The following is a 15,057-nucleotide window of genomic DNA, read 5'->3' as shown; positions in this document are numbered from 1 at the left end:
CACTGAGCACCGAAAGACTGCTTTTGGGATTGTGACTTCCCTTTCACTACTAGGCACCTCTACAAGTTACCAGGTACTACACGGTGGTAGTATACACAGCAGTGCCTTCCCAGTCCTCTATTTGTGTTTTTTTTTGTTTATACAACCAAGTTTAAAAAGTTTCCACACTTTATTTAAAGGGTTACTTTGGCCCTAAGACATCTTATCCCCAATCCAAAGGATAGCGGATAAGATGTCTGACCGCAGGGGTCCCGCTACTGGGGACCCCCGCAATCTTGCATTCGGCACCCACTTCTTTGAGCTGCACGCCACGCTGCCAACTCACAAACTGCCGGGTGCCGACCACGGGGCTGGAGTATCCCATAGACTTGCATAGCGGGGGTGGGGTGCGATGTCACACGGGGGCGGAGTTGTGATATCACGCCCCACCCCGCTATGCAAGTCTATGGAAGGGGGCGTGACTGCCATCACGCCCCCTCCCATAGACTTGAATAGCGGGGGTGGAGTCGTGATGTCACGATACTTCGGCCCCATGGTCGGCACCCGGCAGTTTGTGAACTGACAGCGCGGCGTGCAACTCAAAGAGGTGGATGCTGATTGCAAGATTGTGGGGTCCCCAGCAGCAGGAACCCCGTGGTCAGACATCTTATCCCCTATCCTTTGGATAGGGGATAAGATGTCTTAGGGCCAGAGTACCCCTTTAGCTCTTTTTCAATACAAATGACACCAAAAATAAAAATCACTTTTTTGCAGTCACAGAACTAGTCACATGACAAGCTAAGAAATAACCAGTTACTACTCGTCCAGCCATGTTCACACAGCCGAAAATAGGCGCAATGTCCGCCCGGAAAATACAGGTGGACATTCTGCACATTTACTTGATTCAGCGGCTCTAGGACCACTTGGAAATGCACCATCTTTATTGATGACAATGCATTTTCTAGCAGAATTTGCAGATCCATTGCACAGCTCAATGTTTCTGTGGACGACAGAATCAGGATTTCCTCATCAGAAACATCTGCCACAGAAATTCCACCGTGTGCTCAGTGCAGCAAAATCCCATTGAAATTAATGGGACTCTGCTGCAGCTGAATAATCCTCCGGAATACCGCTCGGAAATTCCACTGTGTGAATATGGCTTCCCTCTTTTACCGCTTCCAACAAAAAAATAAAAGTGTGGAAACTTTTTGGACTTCTCTCTTTCATACTGATGCAAAATACTATTATGGATTTGATCCTTTAGACCATTAAAGGAGTACTCCACAGGAAGTTGTATTTCTTTCTGGAATTATTTTCAGTCTGACCACAGTGCTCTCTGCTGACACCTCTGTTCATGTCAGGAACTGTCCAGAGCAGGAGAGATTTGCTATGGGGATTTGCTCCTTCTCTGGACAGTTCCTGACATGAACAGAGGTGTCAGCAGAGAGCACTGTGGTCAGAATGAAAATAACTACACAACTTTCTGTGAAGTATACAGCAGCTGATTAGTACTGGAAGGATTAAGATTTTTATATATAGAATAAATAATTTACAAATCTGTTTAACTTTCTGACACCAGTTGATTTAAATATATTGAATACCGTATTTTTCGCCGTATAAGACGCACTTTTTCTTCCCCAAAACTGGGGGTAAAAAGTCGGTGCGTCTTATACGGCGAATACACCCCTATCGCGGCGGTCCCTGCGGCCATCAACGGCCGGGACCTGCGGCTAATACAGGACATCACCGATCGCGGTGATGCCCTGTATTAACCCTTCAGATGCGGCCATCAAAGCTGACCGCCGCGTCTGAAGGGATAGTGACACTAACCCGGCTGTTCAGTCGGGCTGTTCGGGACCGCCGCGATTTCACCGCGGCGGTCCCGAACAGCCCGACTGAATAGCCGGGTTAGTGCTTACAGGAAACCGGGAGGGACCTTACCTGCCTCCTCGGTGTCTTCTCCGTTCAGGGATCCCCTGTATGGCCGGCGCTCTCCTTCCTCGTCATCACATCGTCGCGTACGTGCGTCGGCGTGCGTAACGACGTGATGGCGGCGACGGAGAGCGAGGATACCCGGCCGGCAGCAGAGACGTTCCGGAGCGACGCGGACACGGCGACAGCGATGGAGCGACATGAAGGGCAGCGGTGAGGGGTCCGGAGCGACGGGGACACGTGAGTATTACTTCCTATGCGGTTGTCTTCAATCTGCGGACCTCCAGATGCTGCAAAACTACAACTCCCAGCATGCCCGGACAGCCAACGGCTGTCCGGGCATGCTGGGAGTTGTAGTTTTGCAACATCTGGAGGTCCGCAGATTGAAGACCACTACTGGGTTCAAAATCTTTATTTTTTTAGATTTTGCAGCTATAAATTGGGTGCGTCTTATACGCCGGTGCGTCCTATAGGGCGAAAAATACGGTAATTTTTTTACATTTTTTAAACTGTAATTATTTGTAAATTTACAGAGTGAACGGGACTTAAGACTGGTCCAGGCTGCAGAAGTTTTCATCATGCAAATAGTTGAGGACGGATCATTTGTTGGACTTGTGGAGTTTCATAATTCTGCTACCGTCATTTCGCCCCTGGTGCAAATATTCAGTTCCGTCCAACGTGAGAAACTAAAAAATCTTCTAAAAAGGAAAGCAAACGGAGGAACAAACATATGCGATGGCATTCGGAAAGGTTTTGAGGTAATAAAAAATATAATTTAATGTATAAAGTGTATTTACAGAATATTTTAGCACTTTTGCATTCTGTCATTATGCCAATGGGCTTACAGTATTTCATACGTGTTACATTAGTATTCCGATCTTCCGATCACTCTAAAAATACGCAAACGCCTGTGCTCACCTATGCTGGAGGCTACTCTCAAGTATCACAATTTGCTCTGGAGTACCACAGGTTAAAGGTGCAAGTAACCCAACTGTGATACGTGGTCTGGCAATATTGTAGGCTTAAAGGGGGCTCTGCTCCCGAGACATGATGGGCACGCCCCCTCGTGACATCATGCCACCCCCCCCCCCCATTATTCATGTCTATGGGAGGGGGCGTGCCTTTCACCTCTTGGCACCCACCAATCATGTTGCCAGGCTGCTGATGAAAGTAAGGACATAAGCAGATCCTTTTTATGTGGCGCTCATGTTTTGACCGCAGCATGTGATGGGTTTACTGCCAGGAATAGAGGTCTTTCTGATTTTGGAAGTGATTGTGGGGGCCCTGGCTGTCATAGTGACAGCAGAGCTTCTGCAATCTTGGCATGGGAGACCCTTCTTTAACATTGGGCAGAAATATGTGCCTCTTCAGCTTCTTTTCTTGATTCTTGACGATCTGACAGACCCTCAACTTGGGGACAGTCCCTGTACTGGATAAGTGCAGAACATAGTGTGGTAGCTTGGGGGGTGTAGGGTGAACAGGGGTGTAGCTGAGCAGTGTTGCAGGGTGTAGCATTAACCCTTGAATGTTGTGACGCCAGGGTTGCGGGTTCCTCTGTATCTATATATCTTACCGCCACCCGTCCCAGGAACGATAGGGAGGAATAAAGGACTGTCCACAGAAGGAATTGTAATAAACTTGAAATAACTTTACTGCAGATTTTAAGCAGGATGAATAAAAACAGTTTTTACAGAGGACCGGGACTTAGATTCCTCCCAGGTTGGCTGGGACTATGTAGTAAATAAGCTTTGACTCCTTTTGTACGCTGTTCCACTAAATTTAGGGGTATGCTTAGATTCAGTAGTCACATAGGATTGATGAGATTTGAGCTGGATTAGCTCATGGTTTAGCAAGGTGCTGAAGTGGAAGGCTTCAGGCCTAGATTGTCTTGTAGCTGTGATCACTTTCATATCCAGGATACAAGAGAGAGATTATTGGCTAACAGCGCTCTTATATCTGTAGGGGCGGGATCAAAGCTTATTGGTCCCCCAAACCTGTCAGTCCTAGTACAAAGGATTCTGGTTACATCACATGACCTCATCACATGACGCAAAAGGTCCTTAACCTTAGCATAACAGAATTATTAAATATCACATGACCTAAGGTCCTGTAAATTACTTATACCATTAGAAAATATATTAATTATATACATGATATTATGAGGCGACTAGGGGTTAACCCACAAAGAGAGCCCTATCAGCATGGAGGAACTCTGACTATGGGGACCCACGACTAAGGTACGGGACCAAGTCCAGTACCGGGACACCACAAAAGCAATGTCAAAAAAATAAAGCACACACAGTCCAAAGGTCAGAGAAAAGTTCAGGACACAAAGGGTTAACCAAAGCACAAAACAGGGAGCACTAAACAGGAAACAGCAAACTATAGTCGGGTCATAAAGCCAAAATAGAAAATGTAGGTACACGGGAGGTTAAAGTTACAGAGCCAGAGTCTTAGCTGGGATAGTATATAATGTTGATCCCAGATATTGCTGTGTATGGGAGTTTCCAGGGGAAAGAAGCTGCTATAAATGATCAGGTCCTACACAGGTCCCTGAGATATAGTCAGGCAGAGCAGTGTTGGCCTTTTACTTTTGCCCAAGCACAGCTCGGAATAATTAGAAATAAGGTTAAAGGGGTACTCTAGCACTTAGACATCTTATCTGCCGCTGGGGAGCCCCGTGATCTTGCACGCCGCACCCCATTTATAATCAGTCCCCGGAGCGTGTTCGCTCCGGGTCTGATTACTGACGATCACGGGGCCGGCGGCGTGTGACATCATGCCTCCGCCCCCGTGTGACGTCAAGCGCCGCCCCTCAATGCAAGCCTATGGGAGGGGGCGGGACCCCTTTGGATAGGGGATAAGATGTCTAAGTGCCGGAGTACCCCTTTAATAGGTCTGACCAGAAGCTTTACAGCAGTACAGAGAGAGCCCTGTGACTCCAAAGTGTATACTGCCCTAAGATGCTCAGTTAGGTTCTCTATATTACAGAATTCTAACCATTAAATGTAATCTTGTGTTAGTCAAACATATGCGGGGGCAGATTTATCAAAACCTGTCCAGAGGAAAAACTGCTGAGTTGCCCATAGCAACCAATCAGATCGCTTCAGAATTTATTCAGATAAAAGGTCTCAGAAAAATAAAAGAAGTGATCTGATTGGTTGCTATGGGTAACTCAGCAGCTTTCCCTATGGACAGGTTTTGATAAATCTCCCCCACGGCCTGTAAGCTTTCAGTTTTATTTGTAAGTAGCTGAGTACCCGGCGCGGCACGGTTTTTCCTACCTAATCCTTGTGGGGGAGGAAAAGCAACAAAGGAGGAAGCTTTTGTCCTCATATCCCTTCCTTAAAGGGGTACTCCGGGGGAAAATATATTTTTTTAAATCAACTGGTGCCAGAAAGTTAAATAGATTTGTAAATGACTTCTATTAAAAAATCTTTACCCTTCCAGTACTTTTTAGCAGCTGTATGCTACAGAGGAAATTATTTTCTTTTTTTGAACTTCTTTTTTGTCTTGTCCACAGTGCTCTCTGCTGACACCTGCAGCCCGTATCAGGAACTGTCCAGAACAGGAGAAAATCCCCATAGCAAACCTATGCTGCTCTGGAAAGTTCCTGACACGGACAGAGGTGTCAGCAGAGAGCACCGTGGACAAGACAAAAAAAAAATTCAAAAAGAAAAGAATTTCCTCTGTAGCATACAGCTGCTAAAAAGTGCTGGAAGGGTAAAGATTTTTTAATAGAAGTAATTTATAAATCTGTTATACTTTCTGGCATCAGTTCAGTAAAAAAAAAGTTTTCCAACGGAGTACCCCTTTAAATCCTGACCTCATATCCCCTCCTCATATCATGTCCCCATATCCGGACCTCATATCCCGTCCCCATTTCCCATCCTCATATCCCATCCCCATATCCCATCCACATATCCCGTCCCTATATCCCATCCTAATATCCCAACCTCATATCCTGTCCCTATTTCCAGACCTCATATCCCATATTCCGACCTCATATCCCGTCCTCATATCCTGACCTCATATCCCGTCCCCATAGCTAATCCTCATTTCTAATCCTCATATCCCGTCCTCAGGTGGGGCGAAGCTATGGTAAAGATATAGTAAGCTGGAATTAAAAGGGGTGTGGCCTAAAGGGTGGGCGCGTCTTTGCAAGATGGGGCATGGAATGGCTTGCCAGCCGGACTGACGCATTCACCAGGAGATGCGGAGCTTGTGGAGCAAGGTACCAGAAGTCCTCTATACTTGCATGGGACTTGAAACAAAAACCCCATCCTTCACATAAGGGGGTAGGTTAGGGGTTAATTTAAAGGGGTATTCCAGGAAAAAAAATATTTTTATATATCAACTGGCCCCAGAAAGTTAAACAGATTTGTAAATTACTTCTATTAAAAAATCGTAATCCTTCCAATAATTATCAGCTGCTAAAATTGAGTTGTTCTTTTTGCCTGACAGCAGTGCTCTCTGCTGACATCTCTGTCTGTCTCAGGAACTGCATAGAGCAGAATAAGTTTGCTATGGGGATTTGCTTCTACTCTGGACAGTTCCCGAGACATGTGTCATCAGAGAGCACTAAGACAGAAAAGAACAACTCAACTTCAGCAGCTCATAAGAACTGAAAAAAAAAATAATAATTTAATAGAAGTTATTTACAAAATTGTTTAACTTTCTGAAGCCAGTTGAGATATATATATATATATATATATATATATATATATATATATATATATTTTTTTTTTTTCATGATAACCCCTTTAATGATGCAGTATGACGTCCTGACATCTATTCAGACCTTGCGGTTGTCTGGTAGCAAATTGAATGATCCATAAAGCTTCTCTATTTAAAAGCTTCTGTCCGTGGTTTCCACTCCGAATCGGTAAGCTGACTCTTTCAATAGTGATCAATTCGATCAATGAGGAATCCCCCGAGTGGCATTCCGCACAGTGTTGAGATACAGCTGAGACATTTCTTGAATTAAAGGGGTTATCCAGGAAAAAAAAATAAAAAATATATCAACTGGCTCCAGAAAGTTAAACAGATTTGTAAATTACTTCTATTAAAAAATCTTAATCCTTTCAGTACTTATGAGCTTCTGAAGTTAAGGCTGTTCTTTTCTGTCTAAGTGCTCTCTGATGACACGTGTCCCAGTTTAGAAGAGGTTTGCTATGGGGATTTGCTTCTTAACTCGGCGGTTCCCGAGACACGTGTCATCAGAGAGCACTTAGACAGAAAAGAACAACCTTAACTTCAGAAGCTCATAAATACTGTAAGGATTGAGATTTTTTAATAGAAGTAATTTACAAATCTGTTTAACTTTCTGGAGCCAGTTGATATATAAAAAAATGTTTTTTCCTGGAATACCCCTTTAAAATATGATATATCGGAAAAATGTTTTCTGATACGTGTCTTAAGTGTATTAGTAGTGCACCCAACATACTGTAATCTACATGGCGTGCATGGTAACAAATAAACAACATAAGAGGTATTACAGTAAAAGGGGTACTCCACCGCTCAGCATTTGGAACAAACTGTTCCGAACGCTGAAGCCGGCATTGTGATGTCATAGCCCGCCGCTGCATGATGTCACGCCCTGCCCCCTCAATGCAAGTCTATGGGAGGGGGCGTGACTCCCCCTCCCATAGACTTACATTGAGGGGGTGGGGTTTGACGCCATGAGGGGGTGGGCTAGGACATCACGAGCTCCCGGAGCTGGATCCAGCGTTCAGAACAGTTTATTCCAAACACTGAGCAGCGGAGTACCCCTTTAATGTACTGTTTAACTTCATATGTCTTCCCCGTCAGGTCTGACATGAAAGTTTAGTACTGGAGTTCTCAGTGAGTTTAAACTCTAAAAAAAAAAAAAAAAAAAAAGACTCCATTTAAAAAAAAAAAAAGAAAAAAAAGAGAAATGAAAAAGAGGCGTGGTCATCAGGAAAATGGGGCGTGGTCACTGAAAAGGGGCGTGTTCCCTACAATTTCACAACAACCCAACATATTTACTGACGTTTCCACAAAAACGTGGGGGATTTTAGCTGAGGAAAGCTGAGGGAAATATACAGTATATTACTGCATAACTTCCAAATGGCTGGAGATATTTCAATAATACTTGGTCACATGTTACTTATATGCCCACTAAAAATATAGGATAGTTAATTTAACCCTTAACTACCACCATTTGTGAAGGTCTCAGTTTTGTGTAAAGTCCCATGCAAGTATATGGGACTGCTGGTACCTTACTCCACAAGCTCTGCTCTGCACCCCCGGTGAATGCGCCAGTTTGGCTGGCAAGCCACACTGTCCCCACGTTCTATGCTCCATCTCACAAAGACACACCCACCCTTTAAGCCACACCCCTTTTAATTTCAGCTTACGATATCTTGATCACAACTCAGCCCCACCTGTGGATGGGATTTGAGGACGGGATATGAGGACTGGATATGAGGTCGAGATATGAGGTCGAGATACGAGGTCGAGCTATGAGGACGGGATATGAAGCCAGGATATAAGGTCGGGATATGGGGATGGGATATGAGGTCAGGATGTGAGGTTGGATATGGGGACGGATATGGGGACAAGAAATGGGGACAGGATATGAGGTCGGGATGAGAGGACGAGACATGATTTTGAGATGGGAGGAGGGGATATGGGGTCAGGATTTATGGATGGGATATGAGGACAAAAGCTTCCTCCTTTGTTGCTTTTCCTCCCTCACGTGGATTAGGTAGGAAAAACCGAGCCGCGCCGGGTACTCAGCTAGTATTTACATAATGTTGGTTACAATATGGGCTATTCCCATAAACTTGTTTGCAGAGTTTTTATTTACTTGTTAGTACTTTTTATTGCACATTTTGACTGTTAGGAGTAACACCCCCCAGCTATGCCTGTGCACCTGAGCGGCTCATTTGTTGCCCTATATATTAAGCTCTCACACACCATTTGCCTATGTACGATTAGGAGCGCATACTTGCACTTGAAACGCGTTTTTCTATGTTTGCACGTATCTGCCCAGGACATTTTTGATCTATGCTTTGCCGTGGCGTGTTGCCTACACAAGTCAAAGCTGCAGGGGACCTAGAGGGTTAACTTCTGTCTATATTCTATATGTGTTCACTAAAGGTAATGTGTACACAGCCTTAGCTAGTAAATGGGACATTACAGGACCTCAATAAAATGCTGCAGATAAGCCACAATGGACCACGTGTGGCTCATCGAGGATGCACCTGAGCGGGTCACGTGTTGCCCTAAATAATGAGCTCTCACACACCAAATATTAAAATCCCTATTTTTTTTAGCATAAAAACATAAATCCAGGGCACCAGAGACTGGAATCTGTTATAATTTATTGGAGTTTTTCGTACTGGTCCCAAGTCTTCTTTCAACATTGGAAATTACCACTTGCCCAATGAATATGAAATGAAAATTAAATCATATGGTTTATTCCAGGTAAATAAAGGAACCAGTGACAAGTCCACATATGGTACTGAAATAGTGTTACTGTCAGATGGAGAGGATTCCAGCTTTCCATCGGTTTGTTATAATGAGATAATAAACAGTGGAGCCATCATTCATGTCATCGCTCTTGGACCCAGTGCGGCAGCCGCTCTTGAGAAAATTGCAGATGAGACAGGTAAGTTATATAGACAGGTAGATTATATAGACAGGTAGGTTATGTAAAGAGGCGTATAGGAGCCCATGGTAAATCTACAACAAGATCCACGTGTAACACATGCAGTTTTTGCTGTGTATTTGGACAGTTCTTCATTAATAAAATTCTGACACTTGTGGAATCACCCTATGAGTGCCTATGGCAGCATGAGCTGTAAGTACAGGCCTGCATTAAACACTTAACCCCTAAAGGACTCTGGGTTTTTCTGTTTTTGCACTTTGTTTTTCCTCCTAAAAATCATAATTCTTTCAATTTTGCACCTAAAAATCCATATGATGGCTTATTTTTTGTGCCACCAATTCTACTTTGTAATGACATCAGTCATTTTACCCAAAAATCTACAACGGAATGGAAAAAAAAATCATTGTGCGACAAAATTGAAGAAAAAAACACCATTTTGTAACTTTTGGGGGCTTCCGTTTCTATAGGTTTGATTTTGTCGCACTTCTGGAAAAAATCATAACTACATGCACGAATATTAACACATTTAAAATTTTCATCTTCTGATCCCTATAAATTTTTTATTTTTATGCGCACGGGGCGGTTTGAGGGCTCATCTTTTGCGACGTGATCTGAAGTTTTTAGCGGTACCATTTTTGTATTGATCGGACTTTTTGATCGCTTTTTATATATCTTTTTTTGATATAAAAAGTGACCAAAAATACGATATTTTGGACTGTGGAATTTTTTTTGCGCGTACACCATTAACCATGCGGTTTAATTAATGACATATGTTTATAATTAGGACATTTATGCATGCGGCGATACCACATATGTTTATTTTTATTTACACTTTTTATTTTTTATTTTAAAGGGGGTGATTCAAACTTTTATTAGGGAAGGGGTTAAATGATCTTTATTCACTTTAATTTTTTCACTTTTTTTTTTGTAATGTTATAGCTCCCATAGAGACTATAACAGTGCACACACTGATCTTTTACATTGATCATTGTTTTCCCATAGGATAACATTGATCAATGATTCTGCTGGATCTCAGGCACTGAGCAGTCATTCAGCGATAATACACACAGGAGGCAGGTAGGAACCCTCCTTGTGTGTTCCAGCTGTTCGGGATGCCACGATCTCGCCGCGGCGGTCCCGAACAGCCGACTGAGCTAACTGGGATATGTTTACTTTCAATTTAGACGTGGTGATCAACTTTGAACGCCACGTCTATAGGTTTATAGTGTGTGGCACCGCGATCAGTACCACGTGCTATTAGCCACTGGTCCTAGACGTTGTTAGAGGCCAAGCCCGACCCCCTATGACGCGGGGCCATTCCGTGGCCCCGCGTTATAGAATGGGAGCGGACTCAGGGCGTACAGGTATGCCCTGAATCCTTAAGTGGTTAAAGAGGTATTCCACCCCTAGACATCTTATACCATATCCAAAGGATAGGGGATAAGATGTCTGATCGCGGCGGTCCAGCCGCTGGGACCTCCATGATCTCCATGCAGTCACCCGGCATTCTGAACATTATGTTTAGAATGATAGGTTCGGTGGCTGTGGTTGTGATATCACACCATGCTAAAGTAGCAGTAAAATGTAAAAAAAAAAAAAAACTATACATTTGTAATTGCCGTAATCATGCCGACCAATGGTAACCTAAATGGTAAAAATTTCAAAAAATAAACAACTTTAAAAATTGTTTTTTATTCAGACAGAACCAGTCAATATAATTTAATCAATAAGTTATAAGGACCCCAAAAAGGTACCACTTAAAATACAAATTGAAAGCAAAATAATAGGATGGCTCTCTGATTGAAACACAATGAAAATACCGGGCTAGTCAGAATTGCACCTATACCCTTGGCCTAAAATACAAATGTTCCTGAAAAAAACAAGTCCTCAGCTATGTCAACAAAAAACTATACAATGTATGGCTGAATGGAGACAACCTTTAAAGGGGTACTCTGCTGCTCAGCATTTGGAACAAACTGTTCCAAATGCTAGAGCCGGTGCCGGGAGCTCGTAACATCATAGCCCCGCCCCGCGTGATGTCATAGCCTGCCCCCTCAATGCAAGTCTATGGGAGGGAGCGTGATAGTCGTCACACACCCTCCCATTGACTTGCATTGAGGGGGCGGGATGGGACATCTTGAGGGGGGCGGGTTTATGATGTCACAAGCTCTCGGCGCCGGCTCCAGCATTCGGAACAGTTTGTTCCAAGCGCTGAGCAGCAGAGTACCCCTTTAATGTACTCAACTTTTACTTTTCAGGCGGCTCAAAGTTTTTTGCTACAGACAATTTTAATGCCCAAGGATTGATTGATGCTTTTACTTCGATCTCATCTGGGACTGGGGACATCAGCAAACAGACGATTCAGGTATCATATGACATCTTTGGTATGATTTATAGTAATATGTTGTTACAAATGATAAGCGAGTTACAGGATATCCCAGTGTCGGGTCACCAGCAACTGTAAGGGTGCGTTCACACGGCCGTCTGTCCCAGTTTTTTTTTTTTTTATCCCCGTTTCGGTCCCGTTTTTGCAGGCTGTAAACTGATTAAAAATGGTTTATAAATTTTTTTTTTTTTACAGTCGGTTTACATCCGTTTGTACCCGTCTGCACTCATTTCCGGTTTTTTTTTGGGACGGCAGAAAAAACGGCACATGCTGTATTTTTTCTTTCGTCAAAAAAAACGGAAGAAAACAGGGATGCAGTAAATTTAACATTTAAGTTTATGGAAAACGGATGAGCTTTAATGTCATTTTTTTCAATCCCTTTTGATCCGTTTTTACTTCTGAGCATGCTCAGAACAAAAAAATATATATATTATTTTGTTTATTAACTGAACAATAACGGATACAAACAATCGGACGGGTCTAGAAGGCCGTGTGAACATGGCCTAAATTGAGAAGAGACCTGTTGGCAAGTGTTCAATTCCTTTGCAGCACCACTTCAGAAAAAGTGAAGCATTTAAGGGGTACTCGGCCACTAGACATCTTATCCCCTATCTAAAAGATAGAGGATGAGATGTCTGATCGCAGGGGGCCCGCCGCCAAGAATACCCCCCCCCCTCCCACGATCTCCGCCCAGCACCCTGTGTTCTGAAAGTTATTGTCAGAACGCTGTTTGGGTGGCCGAGGTAGTGACATCATGCCATGCCCCCTTGTGACATCACGCCAGCTCCATTAATGTCTTTGGGAGGGGGCATGATGGCTCCCTCTCCTATAGACATGAATAAAGTGGGCGTGACGTTACGTCACGAGGGGGCGTGACAGGATGTCACGACCATGGCGGCTCAAACCCAGCCTTCTGAAAATAACTTTCAGAACGCCCAGTGCTGCATGAAGATGGCGGGGGGGTCCCATTGGTGGGACCTTTGGATAGGGGATAAGATGTCTAGAGATGGAGTACCCCTTTAGGTAGTGTCCGGTAAAATCAGTGGGCTGCCATTTAATGCACCAATGTGCTGGATCTTCCAGAACAAGAAACTCCACAACTATAATTGCTTTTTGTCTGGACAGATACAAGTTCTGGAAGATAAACTATGGAAGCTCATTCACAATGTATAATATTTAACAGTATTAGATGGGTTTTTACCATTTATACCACTATAATGACTCGCTCCTTTTTGTTTTTATGCATATGCAGCTGGAGAGCACGGCTTCAACGCCTAAAACTAAAGAGTGTTTAAACGGCACAGTTTTTATCGATAAAACGGTGGGGAACGACACTTTCTTCCTGGTCACTTGGCAATTTGCAGTCCCCAACATTAACTTGAAGGATCCAAAAGGAAGAGTGTATACAGCAGCGGATTTTAAAACTGAGACGGCCACCAAATCCTCCAGACTAGAAATTCCAGGAACTGCTGAGGTAAGAAGAGCTTGTGTCTGAATTGTCAATGATTTCCTTTTATATAAAGATAGGGTTCACGGTAGATAAACTGGCAGGGAAGTCAGAATGTATGTGAAGCTATGTGCAAACAGAGATAGGGGGGTGTCAGCACAGTCCAGCTACTGCTTCCAGAGAGTTAAGGGTCTGTAACTTAGACAATGAGCAGAAAACAAGAGGCAGAGTAAAGTAACTGTAACATGAAAAGAGGGCAACATTGAGAAATATATATATACTTATTTACAAAAGTGTATAATTTTACATTCCCTGCAATTTAGAAAATGATTGTGGAGATGTAATGTAATGTAATGACATTACAGTGACCCCCCCCCCCCGACCTACGATGGCCCCGACATACGATCATTTCAACATACGATGGCCTCTCAGAGGCAGCATCAACATACAATGCTTTTGTATGTCGGGGCCATCGCATAAACGGCTATCCGGCAGTGTAGACTGCTTCAGCTGCCACCGGATAGCCGTTTACGGTGCCCCGAGTGGTCCGCTGGCGATCACTTACCTGTCCTTGGGGCTCCGGCGCGTCCTCTTCGGGATCCCCTCATCGTCGGCGCTCTCCATCGTGGTCATCACGTCGCTGCGCACGCCGTCCCGTCATCCAATAGGAGCGGCGTGTGTAGCGACGTGATGGCGGCGTCGGAGAGCGAGGATGACGGGGAAGCAGAGACCTTGCCGGAGCATCGGGGACGCGGCGGCAGCGATGGAAGGCAACATCCCGGGCAGCGGTGACGAGCGGTGATGGTCCGGAGCGGAGGGGACACGTGAGTATAACCTCCAATACCAGTGGTCTTCAACCTGCGGACCTCCAGATGTGGCAAAACTACAACTCCCAGCATGCCCGGACAGCCGTTGGCTGTCCGGGCATGCTGGGTGTTGTAGTTTTGCAACATCTGGAGGTCTGCAGGTTGTAGACCACTGTCCTATGCTTTACATTGCACGGATCCCTCAACATACGATGGTTTCAACAAACGATGGTCGGTTTGGAACGGATTACGATCATATGTTGAGGGACCATTGTATTAGCTTTTGGAGCAGATCTTAGTCTATGCCATCTTTCATTGTGTAAAGTTAACATGTTCCTAATTTATACTTCTAGAGGGGACCCTGGCATTACAGTCTGTGTAACGGTTATTCATCATCTCAAGCGGTAGGAATAGTTGTAACCTCTAAAGCTGTGGATGAAAATGTTCCTCCTGTAGTCGTAAATGCCCATATGAATCAAGACACCATTAACTACCCCAATCCTATAGTGGTCTACGCCTCTGTTAGTCAAGGGCTAGTGCCCGTATCGAATGTAAAGGTTACCGCCATCATTGAAGCAAGTAGTGGAAAATCGGAGACCTTAGAGCTTCTGGATAATGGAGCAGGTAATATTGAGATTAAAAACAGTTAATATGTTTAAATCTGTCCTCTTCTGACTTTTTTCCATTTTGTTTCTGGGATGTGATGCGGCCAAAAAGCAGCAATTTGGGATTTTGTTTTTGTTAAAGGGGTACTCCGGCGCTAAGACATCTTATCCCCTATTCAAAGGATAGGGGATAAGATGCCTGATCGCGGGGGTCCTGCTGCTGGGGACCCCCGTGATCTTTCACGCAGCACCCCGTTACCATCAGC

General features: G+C 44.2%; 1 protein-coding gene across 1 annotated transcript in view; it reads left to right on the top strand.

Moving 5' to 3' along the window:
* Window positions 1–15,057, top strand: part of LOC130277096 (calcium-activated chloride channel regulator 1-like) — a 63,002-nt gene that overhangs the window by 38,238 nt on the left and 9,707 nt on the right. The window contains exons 8-12 of the mRNA XM_056527410.1: window positions 2,445–2,669; window positions 9,364–9,547; window positions 11,806–11,912; window positions 13,186–13,407; window positions 14,540–14,810. Of these exons, the coding sequence (XP_056383385.1) occupies window positions 2,445–2,669; window positions 9,364–9,547; window positions 11,806–11,912; window positions 13,186–13,407; window positions 14,540–14,810 (1,009 nt within the window). The remainder of the gene's footprint in view (window positions 1–2,444; window positions 2,670–9,363; window positions 9,548–11,805; window positions 11,913–13,185; window positions 13,408–14,539; window positions 14,811–15,057) is intronic.

Source organism: Hyla sarda, chromosome 6, assembly GCF_029499605.1.
Source record: "Hyla sarda isolate aHylSar1 chromosome 6, aHylSar1.hap1, whole genome shotgun sequence".
NCBI classification, from domain to species: Eukaryota; Metazoa; Chordata; class Amphibia; order Anura; family Hylidae; genus Hyla; species Hyla sarda.
The sequence above is the reverse complement of the archived record's forward strand: the minus strand, read 5'-3'. Positions and strand labels throughout refer to the sequence as shown.